We start from the raw sequence: 22,941 nt of genomic DNA on the forward strand, positions 1-22,941 counted from the left end.
AATCAACCAATTTGCCGAATATTACACCACGTTTACATTAGAACTTGTCGGGTTATGAGAATTTATACGTATACCCAATGGATTTGACAATAAAAATCCACTGGAATAAATAAAAAAATAAAATAAATATAGTTATATGTAAACGTACATTTATAGTTTTAACTACGATTTTTAATTTTTAGTTTGAATTTTTCTACATGTAATTTGAAACATAATCATTTTATATACAATTGTGATTTAAATAATTTCATTAGAAATTTGAATTATGTAAATTTTGAATAAGCATTATGTCGTTTTCCATTTTGAAATGACCTGCATCTTCTTTAAAATTCCGTCATTCTACCGAAATTCGTCGGTAAAATTTTTGTATCGTTAACATTGAAATACAGAATAGCACTTTCGGTAATTCAACCGAAAATTTTCGTTAATTATCAATATCGGTTCGGTAGAAAAAAAAAGTTACAGAATCCCACTACTGATAGATTAACTTTAATGGGCCGATTCCGTACAGCGAGGCGAGTCGTGTCGCGTTGCCAGTTGCAATTTTTCCATTACGAATGGCAAAAGTCGCACGACGACGTCAAATTTTGTCGCCGTAATGTTCATTTTCCGGCGACAACAAATTAGCTGTCGCCGTTCATTTTTACTAACGAATAAAAATAAAATAAAAAAAATAAAAATAACTTGTTATCGACGATTATTTTCTATCGCTGTACGTAGTGCATTTTTTAAATTTTGTCGCAGAGACGATAGACGACGCGACATGACTCGCCTCGCTGTACGGAATCGGCCCATAAATATTGCTAAAACCAAGTTTGTTGTTTTTAATGGTTCACGACATCGTGATGCCGTTCATAACATAGTTGTTCAATGTAGTGTCATTAATTCCAGTAAGCAAATTACATCCCTTGGATTCACGGTTGATAATAGTCTCCAGTTCACTTCTGACATTGCTCCAAGCTAAACCTGATCCTGAAAAAGTTGTATTGCCTCAATGTACTTTTGCCAAAATCAAGTAAAGTATATGTTGGCACAGTCCCTGCTGATGCCTCACTTGCTGTACGGGATAGAGGTGTTTGCATATACTACCGGAAATAATATGCAGAAACTTACGTCCTGTTTTCATAAAATATTAAGGTTCGTCTACGGTAGGCATTGTCGAAGTACTTATTCGCGTTTTACTCTCCTATTTTTAGGTACTTCGTTTGAGAATTATCTTAACATGAGGTGCCTTTGTTTTCTTCTGCTGAAACGTGGAGAACCCTCATATATTCTCCCTTATTTCCAGTTTTTGTCTACATCAAGGAATACTCAAATATGTATGTATTGAGTCTTTTTGTCCAGTACTTTTAAGAATTCTTTCAAAATGCGAGTCGGAAGATTATGGAACTCCTTACCCTCGAGTGTCAAATCATTGTATGTCTCTGTACAGGCTTTTAAAACCAATTTGATTAATTACTTCAACAATCGCCGATGTTATCTTGCCAATTTTTATAATCGACATTGACAATATTCACCTTTTCACTTTCTTCATTAAATTGTATATTTATCATTATTCAAAAAAATTTGCGTTGGCTTGAATTTATATATATGACGAAAAGACAAAATTTTTTAGTTTTCCATAAAAAAAAAATTAAAAATTTTTTTTTAAGCTACATGAATGATTTTTGGTACATAGATTGGGAAAAAAATCCCATTCTTAAATCTGTTCGAGATACTAATTTTGGTTGTTGCGCGCAAAAGTTATGGCGGGTTCAATTCTGATAAAAAGAAAAAAATCTTTAAAAGACTCTAATCATTATATTGAGAAACTCTCTTAATTAGGGGCTCCATACATACTGTATGGTTACTGAGGTCCCATAACTTTAGTGAAAAAGTTGTAAATTTTCGCGGAAATTAGGAAAGCATTCAAAACAATTGGTAGTTTATAACTTGTTCTAATAAAATTCAAGCTGTTTATGCATCTGAAAAATATATAAAAAATATGTACGTAATCTAAACATCGCGAAGATTCAAATGAAACCAAAACTATACAAATACCTTTAGCGGTTTGCATATTATAGCAAAAAACAAAAAATATATTGAGGAAATTTTTTAAAATTTTTGTAAGAGAAAATATTTATTAAAATTTATTTTGTGAGTTAGTTGAACAAAATGTAAGAAAAATAGGTCGGAGTTTTTCTTCTATTTTAGTTAAATTTCACGCAAAAAATCACATTTTTTATTCTAATCACTTCTCGAAAACACGCTAACATCTAGCAGAAGATATGGATATCTTTCAAATAAATGTTGGGTTCCTTTAAATGGGGTATAATCATGAAATAAAATTGTATCGGGTAATGTTCATTTTGAAATGCGTGTAAATCGCGAAATCCTCAAAATCACTTGATGCGCATGCGGTTTACCAATACTGCGAATTCTTCTCTTTTAATTTGTACACATTTGCCAGGATTTACTTTGGCCGCTAAGATGTAGCATCGTCTGCAGTTTAGTGTGCAACAAACTGTTTTCCGCTTACATTTTGCACAAAGTGCATACACTTTTTATGCGCATCCGATTTCACTATCAACCGTGAAAAAATACATCGATCGAATCCTATTTCGATCAAATCCATCAAGAACCGTGGATGCAGCATCACACACTATTTTTGGGATAAATCGGATACAGCTCACATGCCACTAAATTTTTTAAACCGCTGTTTTCGCAAAACCGCGAATGATGTGTCAGTTTTTTCATTGACAAGAAAAAGATCCACAGAAAATGCGACTAAATCCGCGATATTTTCAAAAACATTTTTCGCACATTTTTCGGTTTTTGCAGTTGCTGTTTTCGCCGTTCTAGGGGATGGATTTTCACGATCTATGATTTATATGATCCGGACCGCCGAAAAACTAAAATATCGCGGGGTACCAACACACTCAAAAGGATATTGTAAATACTGTACCCAAAAAATAGGTTTTTTAGAAAAAATATCGCACTAAATTTTGGCCTTTGGCAGTAGATTACTCTGCTGCTGTGTGGGCTACATACTTAATATACATATCAGATTATGCGAAATCGCGAGTTCTTTATTCCTATAATTGGTTTTTCGAAATATCCGAATGCGCGTCCCAGTTACATAAAAAATACAAAAAACACCTGAAATCCGGCTTCAAAATGTCAGCATCCATAAAAGGTAGATGCAGTGGAAATTTTGGAAAGTGATATATTAGAAGTGTAATCTTCATTTTGTGTTCTCCAACTTTTACTTTGAACAGATGTCCGTCATTTGAATGGTTTAATCAGAAATCGAATAGCAATCTAAAAAACCTGTTTAGATTCAACGTGTTTTTACCTATGGTTTTTCCTTTACGCGGTCGTAACTACCACGTAAATTAATATTTTTTGCTAAATTTTTGAGCTTTGTACAAAAACATCTAAATTAATCCAGCAATAGTCATAGTTACTGGCAAACTACAATAGTTCGCGTATTATAATAGTGCAAACCTAAACCTTGGCTTCATGGAAACTAAAAAATTTTGACTTTTCCTCATATATACAGTGCTGTACATATCAATGGAAACTTTTTTCCGAAAACTATATATAATAATTTTTTAGAAACATTGTGGCGTTTTTTATTGGGATAGCGTTTGCAATTTTGTTTTTTCAAAATAGTCTGGTTTAATCCCATTGTTGTTGTTTTAATATTTTAAAACAACTTGTTTATTAGTAGAAAAGATTTGGCATTGTTCGCCAAGGGGTAAGGCAGGGAATACTATAGTTTCGATCCACGCCACTGGATCTCATCAGTTGCCTTATTTCTTGTTTGTGGATACTCTCCACCGAAGTTATTTTTCAATAACTTCTTCAACAAGAAACTTTTTATACCCAAACATCAATCGTCAGCTCGAAGTATCAAGGTAAGCAAAGAAAAACGTTCAATGAGAAGTTTTTCCTTGGCAATCTCATACAACTCCGACGAAAGTGTCTGCGAAACAATTCAAACCTCTTCCACTAGTATGTGTCGTCGAATTTCAACGAATGCACATACCAAAATTTGGTCGGTCTGCTTTACAGCAAAAACAACACACGTCGTGCCAGTGTCTTCTATTAGAAACATTGTGGCGTTTTTTATTGGGATAGCGTTTGCAATTTTGTTTTTTTTTTTTCAAAATAGTCTGGCTTAATCCTATTGTTGTTGTTTTAATATTTTAAAACAACTAGTTTATTAGTGGAAAAGATTTGGCATTGTTCGCCAAGGGGTAAGGCAGGGAATACTATAGTTTCCATCCACGCCACTGGATCTCATCAGTTCCCTTGTTTCTTGTTTGTGGATATTCTCCACCGAAGTTATTTTTCAATAACTTCTTCAACAAGAAACTTTTTATACCCAAACATCAATCGTCAGCTCGAAGTATAAAGGTAAGCAAAGAAAAAAGTTCAATGAGAAGTTTTTCCTTGGCAACCTCATACAACTCCGATGAAAGTGTCTGCGAAAACAATTCGAACCTCTTCCACTTGTATGTGTCGTCGAATTTTGACGAATGCACACACCAAAATTTGGTTGGTCTGCTTTACAGCAAAAACAACACACGTCGTGCCAGTGTCTTCAATTTGAAGCATTGTGGCGTTTTTTTTTATTGGGATAGCGTTTGGAATTTTGTTTTTTCAAAATAGTCTGGCTTAATCCCATTGTTGTTGTTTTAATATTTTAAAACAACTATTTTATTAGTGGAAAAGATTTGGCATTGTTCGCCAAGGGGTAAGGCAGGGAATACTATAGTTTCGATCCACGTCACTGGATCTCATCAGTTCCCTTGTTTCTTGTTTGTGGATACTCTCCACCGAAGTTATTTTTCAATAACTTCTTCAACAAGAAACTTTTTATACCCAAACATCAATCGTCAGCTCGAAGTATCAAGGTAAGCAAAGAAAAAAGTTCAATGAGAAGTTTTTCCTTGGCAATGTCATACAACTCCGACGAAAGTGTCTGCGAAACAATTCAAACCTCTTCCACTAGTATTTGTCGTCGAATTTCAACGAATGCACACACCAAAATTTGGTTGGTCTGCTTTACAGCAAAAACAACACACGTCGTGCCAGTGTCTTCTATTAGAAACATTGTGGCGTTTTTTATTGGGATAGCGTTTGCAATTTTGTTTTTTTTTTTTTTGTTTTCAAAATAGTCTGGCTTAATCCCATTGTTGTTGTTTTAATATTTTAAAACAACTAGTTTATTAGTGGAAAAGATTTGGCATTGTTCGCCAAGGGGTAAGGCAGGGAATACTATAGTTTCGATCCACGCCACTGGATCTCATCAGTTCCCTTGTTTCTTGTTTGTGGATACTCTCCACCGAAGTTATTTTTCAATAACTTCTTCAAAAAGAAACTTTTTATACCCAAACATCAATCGTCAGCTCGAAGTATCAAGGTAAGCAAAGAAAAAAGTTCAATGAGAAGTTTTTCCTTGGCAACCTCACACAACTCGGACGAAAGTGTCTGCGAAACAATTCAAACCTCTTCCACTAGTATGTGTCGTCGAATTTCAACGAATGCACACATATTAGTGGAAGAGGTTTGAATTGTTTCGCAGACACTTTAAGACAACGTTGATGAATCGTACACGACATTTTCAATTCGTTCACGACTCTTTGCAGACAGCCCTTTGTATTCACGCACGACATCATGGGCGACAAGGTAAGCGAAGCTGTCGTCGACGACTTCGAAGATAAAAACCCGTTATTTCGTTGACGACAGTTTTACAGACACTTTCTTGCTATTTGTTGTTAACGACCCTACTGAAGACAATTTCATTTTGTTGTCGTGTGTCAAATTTTTATTTTTTCTACATTAAAAATTGTATCTTGCATTAATAATAATTCGTTCCTGAATATTCTCCGATCCACCTATTTTTGAACTTATCCGCTTCTCATTTTTTTATCACAACCTATAGAGGGGCGACCTCCTTTATATTTGGATTCTGTAAAAGAAATCATTATGACTGTTGTATAATAAACACTAATATAATGTCTAATCTTACTACCGCATCTTTTAAAACGGCTGGAATTTTCGGAATTTCCCATGACTTCACTACATAGATGTATTAAAAAAATAACTTAAATTATTTTTAAAGTTCCTTAATATAATGAATGTTTCAGTTTTTTTGACCTTTTTATTGTTAATAAAAGAAGAGTTTTTTCGAGCTTGAGGCCTTTGTTGTTTTATTTATTTAATTTCCAATATTTCGAATTTCCAATATTTTTCTATGAATTTTATTTTCAGGGAAATGTTCTACAAGTAAAATAAAATAAATAAAGTACGACTTAATAATTATATCACAGTTTTCCCTAATACTAACAGGTAAATAAACACAGAAAAAGATCGCTTACGTGTAAATACTAAACATAATAAAAACTTAAAAACTACTGTAGTGTTCCTACTCCGTCAAGTTCTATTATTGCACTGTTTAGTATTTATTTATTGCACGATCTCTTCCCCCGTGTAAGCTGCCTGTAGCAATAGGCTGTGTTGTGCGTGTCGGTTTTGCTGTTTATTCTTGTTGTTGTTGGGAGACTGTTTATGTGGAGCATCTCTAGCGTTAGTCTCTTGTTGTAGTGATTCTCCGTCTGTAATAGTCTCACATCATCGATATTGGGTGTATGATTGTGTTTTTTACAGTGTTCGGACAATGCGGTTTTTTGTGTTATGTTAACATTTCTTAATTTTATGTCAGATTTATGTGCTGACATTCTAGTTTTTAATTTATTTTTTGTCGTACCGACATATAATTTTCCGCATTTCTCCTCACTGTTACCACCACATTCAATTTGCTAAATTACGTTATGTTTATCCATTTTCGGTATTTTACTACTTTTTAGTTTACTGAATATTGACTTTGTTGTGTTACAAGAGCTATGAGCAGTGGTGTATTTGTTTTTATCATATATGTCTGATTTTTCCAATCGTTCTGATATATTTGGCAAATATATCAGGGATTTGTATGTTTTCTTCGATTCCTCGTGTTTTGGTGTCGGTTTGGTTGGTTTGTATTCTCGTATTAATGAATTTATTATGTGTTTTGGAAAGCTGTTTCTGGTAAGAATGTCTTCGATTTTTAATTTGTTTTAAATATGAAATTGTTCATCGCTTATATTAAGTACACGATGTATTAAGTTTCTTGCTGTGTTGATAATTGTTCGTTTTGTGTGATTTGAGTGGTAATTTATTAACCTTCCTGAAGCAGTAGGCTTTTGGTACCAGTTTAAAAGGATTTTGTTGTGGTTTCTTATTATCAGTGTGTCTAAGTATGGGATCTTTCCATCTTTTTCTTCTTCCAGAGTGAATTTGATGGTTCTGTGTAGACTATTCAATGTTTTCAACGTTTCTTGGATAGAATCTTCCTCAATTATAGCGAATAAGTCGTCTACGTACTTTGTCAATATCTTTGGCTTTTTGGGCAATATATTTAAACAATCGTCAAGTAGGGATTCCATAACCAGATCTGCAATAATTGGGGATGCAGGTGAACCCATTGGCAATCCAACCTTTTGTCTGTATATTTTTTCTTCATATTTGAAGTATCTATTTTCTTTTATGCAGAATTTTACTATGTTCAGGAACAGCGTCTTTGGTATATTCGTATATCGTTGTATTTCTTCCCACCTTTCTTCAATTATCTTTAGTCCTAAATCTACTGGTATACTGGGAAAGAGTGATACTACATCGAATGAAACCATCTTTTCGTTGTCATTGACCGTCAAGTTTTTAACCTTATCCCTAAATTGCACAGCATCTTTTATATTGTAAGTAGAGTTTTTTGCCAAGTTTTTCAAAATGTTTACAATGTATTTGCACAGTTCTATAGATGGGGAATTTGTTGACGAACAGATCGGTCTAAGTGGGTATCCATCTTTATGTATCTTGGGTAATCCATATATTCTCGGAGCTGTTGCCACATCAGTTTTCATTCGTTTTCTTTCCATTGCTGATATTTTTTTTGTTTAAATAGTTCTTCTACAATTTCGTTATTTTCCTTTTGTAAATTTGTTGTGGGATCTTTGTTGATTCGTTGATATGTCATAATGTCTGTTAATATATTCGACATTCTATCTTGGTAATCCTTCTTATACATAGCAACAGTGACATTCCCTTTGTCAGCATTTAAGATTAGTACGTCTTGGTTATCTTTGAGGAATTTACGAGTTCGTTCCACTGTGGCATTTATGAACTTGTCTCTCCCGCTCTCTCTCATTTTATTCATGTGTGTTTCTATCATTGTTGTAAGTTTCATTCTTCCCATTTCTTGTTGTTCTTTGTCAGTATTGGTTTGTATCAAATCTTCAGCATCAGCAATGTATTTAAATAAAGGAAAGTCTGCTCTTCTAATGGGTAGGCAATGTTTGTCTCCTAATGAGAGTAACCAAGTTACATCTTCGGGGAATTTTTTGTATTTTCTATGTCGTTTAGTATATCTTCGTTATTTTTTAATTCTTCGTGTTTTTGTTTTATGATTAGATTAATGGGCCGATTCCGTACAGCGAGGCGAGTCGTGTCGCGTTGCCAAATGCAATTTTTAGATTCCGTACGGCAATATTCGCCTGACGCCGTCAAATTTTGTCGCCGTAATGCTCATTTTCCGGCGACAAAAAAAAAAAAAAAAAAACCAAAAATTGAATCGTAAGTAACATTTTCATTTATTTTAAGTGAATTTACTTAATATTATATACGTTTTTGGTGTTTCAGTACTTATAATGGTGAAAATTACTACAAGACAGCAATTTGAAATGCTGGTTCAAAACATCGCTGTACGTAGTGTATTTTTTAAATTTTGTCACAGAGACGATAGACGACGCGACATGACTCGCCTCGCTGTACGGAATCGGCCCATAAGTAATTTACCTTGAAATTGTTCCATGTATGATTTTAATGTAGATTGAATGTGGTGGTCGTTGAATTGGGTCTTGAATATTTTATGTACATTCTTTATTGAATTTTTTATAAAATTGGGTATTATCCCAGTTTTTCGGCATCGAATAAGAAATGTGATGGATGATTTGATTTGCGTAATTTTGACTCGTATGTTCTTATGTATGTTGATATTGTGTCGTACTTTTTGATTCGTTTTAATTTTGTTGTATATCATTTTGTTGTTGTTAATTACGGCGGGCTCTCCGTTATTGCAATAAATGTTTCAGTTTTTTCGACCTTTTTATTGTTAATAAAAGAAGAGTTTTTTCGAGCTTGAGACCTTTGTTGTTTTATTTATTTATTTAATTTCCAATATTTCGAAATTCTGTGAATTTCATCTTCAGGGAAATGTTCTACAAGTAAAATAAAATAAATAAAGTACGACCTAATACTAACAGGTAAATAAACACGGAAAAAGATCGCTTACGTGTAAATACTAAAAATAATAAAAACTTAAAAACTACTGTAGTGTTCCTACTCCGTCAAGTTCTATTATTGCACTGATCAATAAACTACAAAAACAACTAACCAAAGAACTGGACTTACAACACAATGAGAATTGGTTTGTTAACAAAACCACCAAAAAATTCCCCGAAGATGTAACTTGGTTACTCTCATTAGGAGACAAACATTGCCTACCCATTAGAAGAGCAGACCTTCCTTTATTTAAATACATTGCTGATGCTGAAGATTTGATACATACCAATACTGACAAAGAACAACAAGAAATGGGAAGAACGAAACTTACAACAATGATAGAAACACACATGAATAAAATGAGAGAGAGCGGGAGAGACAAGTTCATAAATGCCACAGTGGAACGAACTCGTAAATTCCTCAAAGATAACCAAGACGTACTAATCTTAAATGCTGACAAAGGGAATGTCACTGTTGCTATGTATAAGAAGGATTACCAAGATAGAATGTCGAATATATTAACAGACATTATGACATATCAACGAATCAACAAAGATCCCACAACAAATTTACAAAAGGAAAATAACGAAATTGTAGAAGAACTATTTAAACAAAAAAAATATCAGCAATGGAAAGAAAACGAATGAAAACTGATGTGGCAACAGCTCCGAGAATATATGGATTACCCAAGATACATAAAGATGGATACCCACTTAGACCGATCTGTTCGTCAACAAATTCCCCATCTATAGAACTGTGCAAATACATTGTAAACATTTTGAAAAACTTGGCAAAAAACTCTACTTACAATATAAAAGATGCTGTGCAATTTAGGGATAAGGTTAAAAACTTGACGGTCAATGACAACGAAAAGATGGTTTCATTCGATGTATTATCACTCTTTCCCAGTATACCAGTAGATTTAGGACTAAAGATAATTGAAGAAAGGTGGGAAGAAATACAACGATATACGAATATACCAAAGACGCTGTTCCTGAACATAGTAAAATTCTGCATAAAAGAAAATAGATACTTCAAATATGAAGAAAAAATATACAAACAAAAGGTTGGATTGCCAATGGGTTCACCTGCATCACCAATTATTGCAGATCTGGTTATGGAATCCCTACTTGACGATTGTTTAAATATATTGCCCAAAAAGCCAAAGATATTGACAAAGTACGTAGACGACTTATTCGCTATAATTGAGGAAGATTCTATCCAAGAAACGTTGAAAACATTGAATAGTCTACACAGAACCATCAAATTCACTCTGGAAGAAGAAAAAGATGGAAAGATCCCATACTTAGACACACTGATAATAAGAAACCACAACAAAATCCTTTTAAACTGGTACCAAAAGCCTACTGCTTCAGGAAGGTTAATAAATTACCACTCAAATCACACAAAACGAACAATTATCAACACAGCAAGAAACTTAATACATCGTGTACTTAATATAAGCGATGAACAATTTCATATTTAAAACAAATTAAAAATCGAAGACATTCTTACCAGAAACAGCTTTCCAAAACACATAATAAATTCATTAATACGAGAATACAAACCAACCAAACCGACACCAAAACACGAGGAATCGAAGAAAATATACAAATCCCTGATATATTTGCCAAATATATCAGAACGATTGGAAAAATCAGACATATATGATAAAAACAAATACACCACTGCTCATAGCTCTTGTAACACAACAAAGTCAATATTCAGTAAACTAAAAAGTAGTAAAATACCGAAAATGGATAAACATAACGTAATTTACCAAATTGAATGTGGTGGTAACAGTGAGGAGAAATGCGGAAAATTATATGTCGGTACGACCAAAAATAAATTAAAAACTAGAATGTCAGCACATAAAATTAAGAAATGTTAACATAACACAAAAAACCGCATTGTCCGAACACTGTAAAAAACACAATCATACACCCAATATCGATGATGTGAGACTATTACAGACGGAGAATCACTACAACAAGAGACTAACGCTAGAGATGCTCCACATAAACAGTCTCCCAACAACAACAAGAATAAACAGCAAAACCGACACGGACAACACAGCCTATTGCTACAGGCAGCTTACACGGGGGAAGAGATCGTGCAATAAATAAATACTAATCAGTGCAATAATATAACTTGACGGAGTAGGAACACTACAGTAGTTTTTAAGTTTTTATTATTTTTAGTATTTACACGTAAGCGATCTTTTTCTGTGTTTATTTACCTGTTAGTATTAGGGAAAACTGTGATATAAATATTAAGTCGTACTTTATTTATTTTATTTTACTTGTAGAACATTTCCCTGAAGATGAAATTCACAGAATTTCGAAATATTGGAAATTAAATAAATAAATAAAACAACAAAGGCCTCGAGCTCGAAAAAACTCTTCTTTGTTCCTTAATATAATTATTCTGACTTAGCGCTCTTTGGTTAAAGCACGTTGTTTTGTATTGACGTGATTTCAGAATTTGGAGATTTTATTATCTTACAATTATTCCAAATGAAAATTGTATATTTGAATCAATATGTGAACAGTTTGTTGCCACGACACATTGCAAGACATGGTCATGCATATTGTCGTACAAGACGCTTTCGGTAATTTCGTCAACGAATCGTCGAAGTCTATTGGGATTTAAAAATGTATTTGTGAAAAACGTTTGTATTTTTGCTATTGTCTTGCCAATACTGGCATTTGTAAACGCCGGGTAATGTAAATCTGAACGGGAATACCACGGTGCGCCTGAACAAACTTTAAATGAAAGGTCAAACGTCTCTGTTTCGCATTTGAAACGCAGAATACACACAATATAACCATCAGGTAGATAACTGATGCATTAGATAAAATTTGCAACGGTGTGTATTTTAAAATACTTTTACAATGCACGAGCAATACAGTCGGACCTCGATTATCCATCATGGTCGGGACCGGAGGCATTACGGATAATCGATTTTCCCGGATAATGGAGGCAGTGTTTTTATGCAGTTTTTGAAGACATTTTTAAGTAAAAATTGCATAGTATTATACAATAATAATAAATTATGCAATTTTTATAATATTTGTTAATGTAATCCACCAAATTTTAGAAGGATACATAATATCATCATCATCAGATTCATCTGAATTGACTTTGTCGTTTGTCACACCATTAATACACATTGTGTAATATGGGAGAATTTCCAGTTTACCTTTTGTTTGTTAATCAAATTAATTGGAAGGCGTGCTTTTACTCCGGGATAATGAAGTTTATAACGAAAAATAGAGGAAATGGGAAAAATACCAACATTTTTTTTTCTATCCCGGGTAATGGAGGTTCCCGGATAATCGAGGTTCAACTGTAACTGAAACAACGCAATTTTATGACGTTTCGAAAGTAAGGCAAATCAATTAAAAAGGCTGACTTTTTAAATGCAACATGATGAGTCACGTGATATCGTCTTGACTTCATAAACGCAGTATGTCTTTTTATAGACATCGTCGCGAGTTCATAAATGCAACAAGACGCGTCTCATTGCGCAGTAATTCCAAACAGTTAGAAATAGCGGATTTGTGGCATGTAAAAAACAATTAAATTTATATTCAGTAAAACAGAATTTTGTAAAAAGTAAAGAAGGTAAAGCAATGACTGCGTTCATAAATGCATTTAAATTACATGTCTTTTTTACAATGTTAGTGTTGCCACGCATGTTTACTTGTCAATACTTGCATTGCAAACATTGCATTTATGAAGTCAGTCATTCTTTTAAAAAGTGTAAAAGCGTGCTTTGGTTTTTGGGCTTTAATAAAACAATTTGGATACACATAATTACATATTTGTATTAGAAATTTCAGTTTTCTACAAATTATTATAAAACGCAACTATGTGTCTTAATACGTTTCTATTACATCCATCTAAGCGAGGCTGGCCTTTTAAATAACAACAAACCTTATATAGGTCCATATTTTCTCCCTGGAACCAATAATTTTTTAGATGGTTTCGTTCATCTATATTCAATGTATTCAGCTGGAACACTCCAAAATCAAATATACTACCATCCGTCTGAACACTTTGAATTACAATGGGCTTAGGCAGGGCTTCTAAGTCGGTATCCTGTAAAGAAAATTAAATTTAAATACAATGTAGAAAGTAACAGTCGGTCTTTCCGACAGAAATATACCCTCGACCTTGCTGACTTTCAAACGCATAAAAACAGAATAGTAATTACTTCGTTGCAATGTTGATAATGGCGTTTTGGAGTAACACATACTTCTTAAAGAAATCGATTGGCAATTGGTTTGCAATTTTTATTCTAAATGTATATTCAGAAGCAACAAAGTGCTTCCATAAATATTTTAAAGAATAGTTTGACACAAAAGACTACATTTTGAAACATGCCTGTATTTCGACAAATAAATTAATTTGATGTATCTGATTTGTAGCTTTTGTTTTGCGCAACCCACTACTTTCATTCGTATTGTTAATTTGTAATTGTTGTTCCATCGAATGTTGACGGTTGACAGATATCTATAGGACAAAGCCCGAGCACAGTGATATTTTAAAGCCACAAGTCGGTGAGAAATACCCAATTATGTATTCCTCGTCTCACTTCTATATTGGAGAAGTCTTTTCATGTGAGAGTTGCTCGAATTTTTAATACTTTACCATCGAGGTTAAAGTTGTTCAATACATCTCTAAAATTTTATAAGGAGCATTTATTTCAATATGTCAATGATCATGGATTTTAAGCTTGTTTTTTTCTTAATTTTTTTGTTTGCTTGTTTAAGTGTTGATAATGTCATTGCATAGGTGGTTCGGATAAATTGTGTTCAATTAAAAAAATTAAATTTTGCCTATCATAAATTTATATACATTATTATATTAGTTTTAAGTTTTCGTAGTAGTAACTTTATTGTTGTATTTGCAACCGTTTTGGCCCTGTGGGCAAGGTACTGTGTTTTTAATAAATAAATTGAATTGAAATACAAATCTATCGATATTGGTGCAGGCTACAAAAATTAAAATTTTAATCGATCGAATATTATAGGGAATGATATTTCGATACCAACTTTAGCTCCAGATACATTTGTCAACAAATTCAATTAATATTCACGACTTTCTCAATCTTTGTGTGAAATATTGCTCGAGGAAGTGTTAACTCATTGAACAAGAAATATACATGTTTAAACAGACTCAAAAATCCATTATATGAGATAAATTTTCTATCAATAAAGTCATAAGGCAAGGGTACTCCGGTTTCGTTATTTTTAGTTACCCCATACAACTGTTTTGCTCTTGTTGCTGCGACGGTAAAAGCACTCAGTAATGTACGGCTCTGAAACTGTGCTAATGATATTTCTGATCCATGCAGATTTTTTAAGCGTTCTTTGTCGAAAAAAGTTATAACAGTATGTGGATGTGAATATTTTTCATAGTTTAATGCTATAAATAAAAATTTATTAGTCAACGTGTATCAAAAATAAATGTATATAATTTAGATAATACGTACGATATTTTGTTTCAGTGTTATAGCAGTTTTCTTGTTGTAATGAGATCGTGCTTTTAGTGGGATATAAATCAGGCATCTGCGAATCGAATTTGCCTTTGAATGGTTCAAGAGGTTTAGAAGATGTTATAATTTTATCTGCTTTAAGATTCATTTGAAGGCTGCATTCATTGTTTGTCAATGTAACTTTAAAAGTTGGATTGTCAACAATTCTTCGTTGCGTTGATACCTCTGTACTTGCCAGTTTTTCGCATTCATTTATTAGCTTGTTTATTAAAATTCGGCTGTAAAAAATAATAATTAGTTACACTGCGCTACAAAAGTTGACCAACAATTATTCAGGAGTTCTCAGATTCACTTTGCCAGTTTTGTTGAGATGTGTATTATTTTATTGTTGTAAAATAATCCAGATTAATCTCGGGTTTTTGTTGTTTTTAAATTTTAAAAACAACAAGTTTCTTAAATTGGGATATAGTAAAAATTGATTTAATTTCGGGAAAGGCAAAGTATACCAACGCCACTTTGACTCATCAGTTCTCTTAGTTCTTTGTATAGAAACATAGAACTCTTCCCCAATTTTATGACGACCAGAGCTCAAGATTAAACGTAACCGATGAATTCGTTTAAATAAGAGTTCAACAGAAACATTTAAAAAATCTCGTAGCCGCATGTGTAAACCAAATAACTACTTCCCACTGTTATGGTCTTTGCATTGCAAAGAAACACCATAACAATTTTGATGGTTTGTTGTAAAGCAACAATAACCTATCTTTTACCGTGCTGTGTGTGTCTATTTTCAGATTCACTTTGACAGTTTTGTTGAGATGTGTATTATTTTATTGTTGTAAAATAATTCAGCTTGATCTCGGGTTTGTGTTTAGTAGATCTGCCAGGAATACACAAATTCATGTACCGCGTTTTGACCCCTTTGTTGGAAAAATTCTTTTTCGTACGGGTTCAATAGTTTACTGCAATATCTTAAGACATTCAGTGTTTTTGTTATTGTTATATTTTCTTTAATTACATCCTGTTAATGAATTTTAATGAATTTTAAGACTATTAGATTTAATGCATTGTTAGTTTTAAGCTTGTGGAGTAGTGTATGTTTTGTAGCTTTTGGGAACGCTCTTGGCCATATGGGCTAGGTTCGCATTTATGAAAATAAATTGAATTGATGAGATTTTTAAAATAAAAAACACTGATACAACAACAACAGTTATTATGTCGCTGTCCAATGCTCACGACGCACAGTGTTACCGCTTCCATACAAAAGTGGACAAAAATAGAAGGCGTTGACATAGATTGATGAATTTTGGATAAGTACTTATGAGGGCACAGGAATGAAAAATATCAACTTTAGTCCATATCGGCTCAGATTTGGATATAGCTCCCATATATATCTTTTCCCGATTTCGCTACAACTCGTTCAAATTTGATCGAATAGCTTATATCCCATGGACATTGGAAATCAATATATGTAAGTATGTACATGGGTTAAAAGTTTATATTTCTAAAAAAACTATGCATAAATATGCACCAGTTGTAGAGAAGTTTTAGATGACAAAAGTAATTAGCAAAAAATCATCTAAATTAGGCTGGAGAAATATAAGACGTAAATTTGGTAGCCAGGGAAGCTGCTTCCGGTCTTATATTTGCTTAATATGAATTTGTTTACCTTATATGTCAGGTTATTATCTAGTAAAAGTCCATTATTGATTTAAACGTACAAAATTATATGTAATCTATGACTTTGCATGTGAATGATATATCATTCACGTCATCCTACGTCACCATGAAAATGAATGCTATAGCATTCACGTCCGCGAACGTGTTAAAATAATCACTAGCGGTATTCACTCATTGTGGTAGATTTACAACTCTTGTTAATGTACTATATGTACCAGGGTTTTTTACAACGAAGTGTGAATGTCTTCTTTGTGAATATCGTAAACGAATCAAAGCATCTAAACGTCGTCGTAAGTCTATCTTTTAGTTTCAGTTTTATTACACTTTTTTCATAAAAAAATGTTTTTTCTTGGCCTCCATTCTTTTATTCGTTTTATTTTTCCCATTTTTCTACCAAAAAACAAAACTCCGACATAACAAAGACATAAATACAACAAGATAAGACATTTTTTTGCTATCATTCTTCAGTGAATGGCTTTTGAATTTAACATAATGTTATATCACGATATGGTGATATAACATTTTTTTCTTTTATACATTTTTACGTATTTAACCGAATTTACCGATCCAATTGACATAGAATTATTCTTGAATAGATCCTTGAATTCATAAATTTCGTTTCTGATACCATTACATGCAATGTTCCTCCTTGGTTGCGATTTTGAATTAACTGCAACCTGTTAAGGGTATTGTTTCTATACAAAGTTTCGTAAACATTTTTTTGTTGCATGCATTTTGTCTAGTCTTAGTTGTATTTATGTCTTTGGACATAAATAAAACTCACAACAAAGTGACGACACAGCAATCACCTGTTTTAACCCTTGTAAAAGTACAATGGAATGTTTACAATACCTTTAGGTCGAGTAAATTAACAACCCTGTGGTAAATTAAACTTTCATTTATTTTGTTGTTGTGGTATTGTAAACACTTGTAGATCTACAATATTAACAAGATGAACAAGATCTACAATACCACTTTACCAACATGAGTGAATACCGCTACTAATATTGTGAATAGTTTCAATATTTTCGTCCATATTCAGTTTTAAATCCCTTTCGTTTGGGAACAAGTTCCAGTCTGCTAGTTATACTCTCCACCAGTCTCCGAAATTTCAGTGTCAGAAGGGAATAATGTGGGGTACACCTTGGGTCCCAAGGACTGATGGAAATTTCAGTTTTTAGTGTTTTTTTTTATCGATTTTTTTCACATGTAAACAAATTCAATAAGGCAAGTAATTCATAGAAACATCAAATAAAACATCATATTCTTGTTCATCTTTGTAAATTTGCGAATAGTGGGATGTACCCACCAGAAGTGGGCATTTGTTAAGTCTGTTGGACAGAAACATTTTCATTAAAAAACTGTAATATAATGCTTTGAGCTATTGATTTAATAATTTCTTATCCATCTGGTTTGAATTTTACCGATATTATGTCGTGATGTTCGCCACGAAAAACCTATGTTCATCTCTATGGGACCTACGCAAATTTCAATAATTTTCTAAACATAAGGCAAATGGGAGATAGTCTAGTGAGACCGTAAGATAATATGTTTTCCGGAGCTTCAAACGATTAAATTTAAAATCAATAATCCAGAAAACATTTATCTTGAATAGTATATGCCTACTTTCATGGATTTTAACAAATTTCAGCAAACCTCAAAATCCTTTATTGTTAGGAAGGGGTTATACCTTTAAACATACTCATGTGCTACGTGTTAACCTAGTGCTTTATTGACAGTTTTGTAGTGATAGGTCTTTGGTCTTATTCAGACGTGTAATTTTGAATAACAAATGGTGTTATAAATTGATCCTTCTTCACATAAGGGTGCATTTTATTGATCTTCTTTCTATAAACCCCTTCCAAATCGAAAATTTTCTTAAATGAATCATCGACCTTAAACACTTTTTGAAAAGTGTTAGCACTTTATATTAAAATTTCGGTAATCGGTTAACAATTCAAATCATTTCAGATCCGATTGTACATTTGTTTTTAAAGTTTTGGCGACTTTCTGACGTTTAAGTGTACATTACGAAAATGGTCCGCTATTGGGATATATTTTGAGATTCCGGGGAGATAAATTATTTCTTCTTTCAAAAAATAATTTGTTCAAAACGTTTTGAATATGAATTAACTTCAATATAAATTAATTTTTGTATATTAATTGAATTAAATTAAAAAATCTTAGGGTGTGCTAATTATATATCCCCTTGATAATTTGGGCGTCTTCACAAAGCTTTTATTTTCAAAAAACCACTGATAATACTATTAACATACATCATTAAATCTGTTAAATACATTATAAAAAAGGATTTTGTTTACGAAAATATTTTAATTTGCCCTATCAAAACTCTTAGCTGACTGAAATCATTTTGCCCCAAAGGGGTGTGCTAATTCTGTGACCAACACTGTATATATGGGGCTGTAACCAAATCTGAACCGATATATCTCAGAAGGTTGCAGCAATGGGCAGAATGTTTTTACACATATCACTTCAGAAGATATGTCCAATTAATGGAAATCAATAGCCAAGGCGGCAATAAGTGGCAATCAAAAGATATCCTCTACAAAATATTAAGAATTTATATTTTTGTTTATCAAATTTAAATTTTTAATTCTTGGTAACGGTACTTTGGTTATTCCAGTTGATGTCAACTTTTTGTACTAAAATTTTATATTAATAGCCCACGCATCAAATCCCCATCCAAAACTTTTGTGAACATTGAAAAATTGGATTACCAAGCAGGACTATAGGAAAAGTTTGGAATTTCAATTAACTGACATAATTTCGCATATCGTCACCATAAATGCCCGAAGACGTAACCCACATGAAAATCGAAATTCGTTTTTTGATGAAATCCGATACATAAAGCTGAAATACATGCTCTTGCAAAATTTCAAGCTTCTACGTTCAAAAATAACGATCCTATTCAAGAAATTACATTTCGGAAAATGGGAAAACATTGCAGATATTGTTGTAATGGAGGATCCCCAAATCAAGCGCTTCAGCAGTTTGGTCTCACTACATATTCCCATTCCTACAGGATTGCTAATATCCAAATATTCGCCCTTATAAGATTGATATTTTATAAAACAGGTTTTCATTTTATAAGGTTTTTGCTTCTCCTGTAAAGTTTTGGATTTGTGAGTTACGTCTTCCGGCATTTATGGTGACGATATGCACTTATCTAATGAAGTGCGATATATATACTAGTTACCAAGCTTTGCCTTCGTCCGCCACAAAAACAACATCCTAATACGCCGGAAGATCGGCTTAACCAACGTTGAAACGTAGCGTAATGGTTGGATGCGTGGGACTTCGGTAGACTCCTAATTTTTCAATGTATTTCTTAGGTCATGAAAGCTCAACTCGAAAGAGAATTAATTAATAAAATAAAAAATTCACTATAAATGACCTTCGCCTTAATATGGCAAAAATAAAACAAAACTTTTAATATTAGCAACAAAATTTTCAGAAATAATTATTTTAGTGGTCGCCTAATTTTCATATGATTATCGCTGGGAAAATATTTTTTTTATATTTAAAGAGCTACAACTTCGTCATGGATGCACATATCGACAAAAATTCTTTCAGATTCGTCGTATCTGATGTCTTTACTATACCCAGCAAAATTTATTTGAAGTTGTTCTATGTGAAGTAGTGATTGAATAGCTTTTTTAGAAGCAGTCCACGCAGAGTCATGAAAAATGCATTCCGTTCTTCACATTTTGACAATGTCCGATTTGAATCCATTTCATAACATTTTCACATTTTAGCAATGCTTACATTTATAACTTTTTGCAAATAAAATTCTTAACAACGCAAGAAACAATTTATTTTATGGCATTTTAATTGCTCAGCAAAATGTATCCAAAAAGATAATCATTGGTGCATGAAATATCAGACTGCATATTTGTTTGTAGCCAAAAAAGTAGTTGAATCAAAAGTGCAAGTGACTATGTCTTTTTACGTGAAAGAAGTCAGGATGCAATCAATTTTAGATGTTTTTCACCTATTTTGCATGACTCTATTCAAGAAGGGTTTTAAGATGTTTTTGGGTATTTTTGAGCAATAAAAGCTATCTTTCTAGAATAAAGGTTGAAGCCAACAAGTTTTTTATGTTCCCTTCCGATTTCTGGCTTAACTCTACATTTTGTAGACCTATGCCCAAAGATGGAGAATACTCCATGGGCGACATGATACTAGTGTATTGTATTGTGTATTCCGTATTCTCAGTTGCTTTGTATTCGTGCATGAAACTAGGGGTTCTTAAATCGAGTTCCATACTAGACTAATTTTATGAAATTGCAGTAGTGGGGAAATCGATTTAAGAACCCCTTGTTTCATGCACGAATACAAAGCAACTGACAATACGGAATACACAATACAATACACTAGTATCATGTCGCCCATGGAGTATTCTCCATCTTTGGGCATAGGTCTACAAAATGTAGAGTTAAGCCAGAAATCGGAAGGGAACATAAAAAACTTGTTGGCTTCAACCCATTTTGACAAAGAAATAATGTTGAAAAAATTACGATCGCTTTAACCCTGTTTAGCATCTGTCCATAGGAGTCTTAAAACCCGGCCGAAGGCCGGTTATTTTCAACAAAAATTTAGTTTTTGAAAACTTTCTGTGGAAAAAGTTTCAAATCTAGTCACTATATTCAACTTGCTCCAAATCGGTTGTGCGCATATATACCCGTCTTGTTCCATTACAAGTGTGTCTCGTCCCCTTGAACACGCCTGTGTATAAGCACCTGAGGGCCTGATATTTCTTCATTTAACTTAAGGGCATATCTTTCCTTTACCGACAGTATTCGGACAAATATGATTTATTTTCCACAGATAGTGCTTTTTATGCTCATTCAAATGCTGTATAATTTTTGTTGGGGAAATGTATACTTCCCGAGATATGGGCCTCTGAAGTTCCGAAAATTCCCTTGTTTAAAGGCCGGCTACTTAGAGAAAAATTTTAATTTCAAAAAAAAAAAATGTTCACGTTCCCGAGATTGGATCCTGTCCATAGGAGGAAGTCTCAAATCTCCGACCGAATGCCTTCTATTAAAGAAACTTACGACTTTTGAAAAAAATTGCAAACTGCCGTTAAAGGAAATTTGTTCCAACTTAAGTCCATTTTAGTGGTTTTCGAGGCCTATATCCCGGGAAGTATACATTTCCTGACCAAAAGTACGTTGGAATCAGTTCAGAAAGGGCTACTTGTGGTGAAAATGCTGATTTTTCCCCAGATGCCGCTGAAAGAAAGCAGAGTTCCGTATCCTTATACTAACAGTGTACTTACTTACGCCGTTGATACGATGGTCCGAACATTCTGGGATATTTAAAAGCTGGACGGTCCATGTTTCGTATCCTGGGTAATAACGTTTGTTCTGCGTCAAAAATGCCTGCATTCATAACAGCAAACTGAAAGTTCCGCTCAACATTACTCTGAACCTTCATATTAGCGATTGAGTCCTGTAACACTTGAGGTAGTCCGGGAATTAGAACAGTGTTTGTCAAGCGCTGTGCTTGCGGCAATCCTTCCAGCAAAACGTTGTCGTTGCCATAAACATAACAGCTTTGACCATTCCACTGACTCGAATTTTTGTGACTATTTGGAAACATTTCCTTTACATATTTATACCTAATAATTACATTTTAGTAACATTTTAAGCATCGAAAATGACTTACATACATACCCCTCTCTAACAACATCTTCAGGACTCTTTACGTTTATTCCGAATTTTTCCAATTCCCTTGCAGCACCAGTGTCACTCGGAATGCGTTTGCCTTGAGTCTGCCAATGCTTCTTGAAAGTCCATCCCAAATGCTGTGCGTATAAACGGCTTGTAAATCGCATGGTGAAATCAATTTATTATTTAATAATATCCCAAGATGTACTATTGAGGTTAATAGTTAAAAGTTTGGTGCCAGTGGTTGTTGCATTTTAAAGCCGTTAGAAAAACCTTAAAATCGACGGTGCGTCAACGGCTGTACGTCCAAAGTGTTTTTCACCACAAAAACGTAGAACATATGTATTCTTAGTCTGTGTTTAGACACACAAATTTCTCGGGAAAGTAAATTGAGTTTATGGGAGAGAGCGGAGAGGAAAGAGCTCCTCAATACTCTTTCCTACCACCCATTGCCTAAAAACTGAATTTACTTTCCCGTGTGTCTAAACACGGACTTAAGCTGTAAACAGATACAACGTTTGGGTAAAGTTTTGTGTCGTTTTGGCCGTTTTTACACTGTTGGGCATGATGCCGAAAAATTCAAATTAATTTGAAATATATGCCGACAAACAGATAAACGCTGGACTTTGGTATCGTCGTCGCCCTGTTGTTGTTGTTTTTTCTCGACGCCCAACGCAAAACTTTAATCAAACGTTGTATCTG

The 22,941-nt window shown here is 33.4% G+C and overlaps 1 protein-coding gene across 1 annotated transcript; it reads right to left on the reverse strand.

Annotated features, from left to right (window-relative positions):
• Window positions 1–13,140: 13,140 nt before the first annotated feature.
• mRpL37 (mitochondrial ribosomal protein L37) lies at window positions 13,141–22,578 on the reverse strand. The gene is made up of 5 exons (XM_073956254.1): window positions 22,246–22,578; window positions 21,849–22,190; window positions 14,864–15,144; window positions 14,630–14,796; window positions 13,141–13,467 (listed from the first exon to the last, which is right to left on the reverse strand). The coding sequence occupies exons 1-5, from the start codon at window positions 22,404–22,406 to the stop codon at window positions 13,213–13,215; spliced, it is 1,206 nt and encodes a 401-aa protein (XP_073812355.1). The 5' UTR covers window positions 22,407–22,578; the 3' UTR covers window positions 13,141–13,212.
• Window positions 22,579–22,941: the final 363 nt, after the last annotated feature.

This window comes from Musca autumnalis, unplaced genomic scaffold, assembly GCF_047663935.1.
Source record: "Musca autumnalis isolate F117 unplaced genomic scaffold, ASM4766393v1 scaffold_1, whole genome shotgun sequence".
NCBI lineage: Eukaryota > Metazoa > Arthropoda > Insecta > Diptera > Muscidae > Musca > Musca autumnalis.

Excerpts from the sequence above, each read along its gene's own strand:
- mRpL37 (XM_073956254.1), bottom strand. The coding sequence starts at position 22,406 with ATGCGATTTACAAGCCGTTTATACGCACAGCATTTGGGATGGACTTTC. Across the intron at positions 22,191-22,245 it reads GAAGATGTTGTTAGAGAGGG|GTATAAATATGTAAAGGAAA; the intron begins GTATGTATGTAA and ends TGTAATTATTAG. Across the intron at positions 15,145-21,848 it reads CCATCGTATCAACGGCGTAA|CCGAATTTTAATAAACAAGC; the intron begins GTAAGTACACTG and ends TATTTTTTACAG.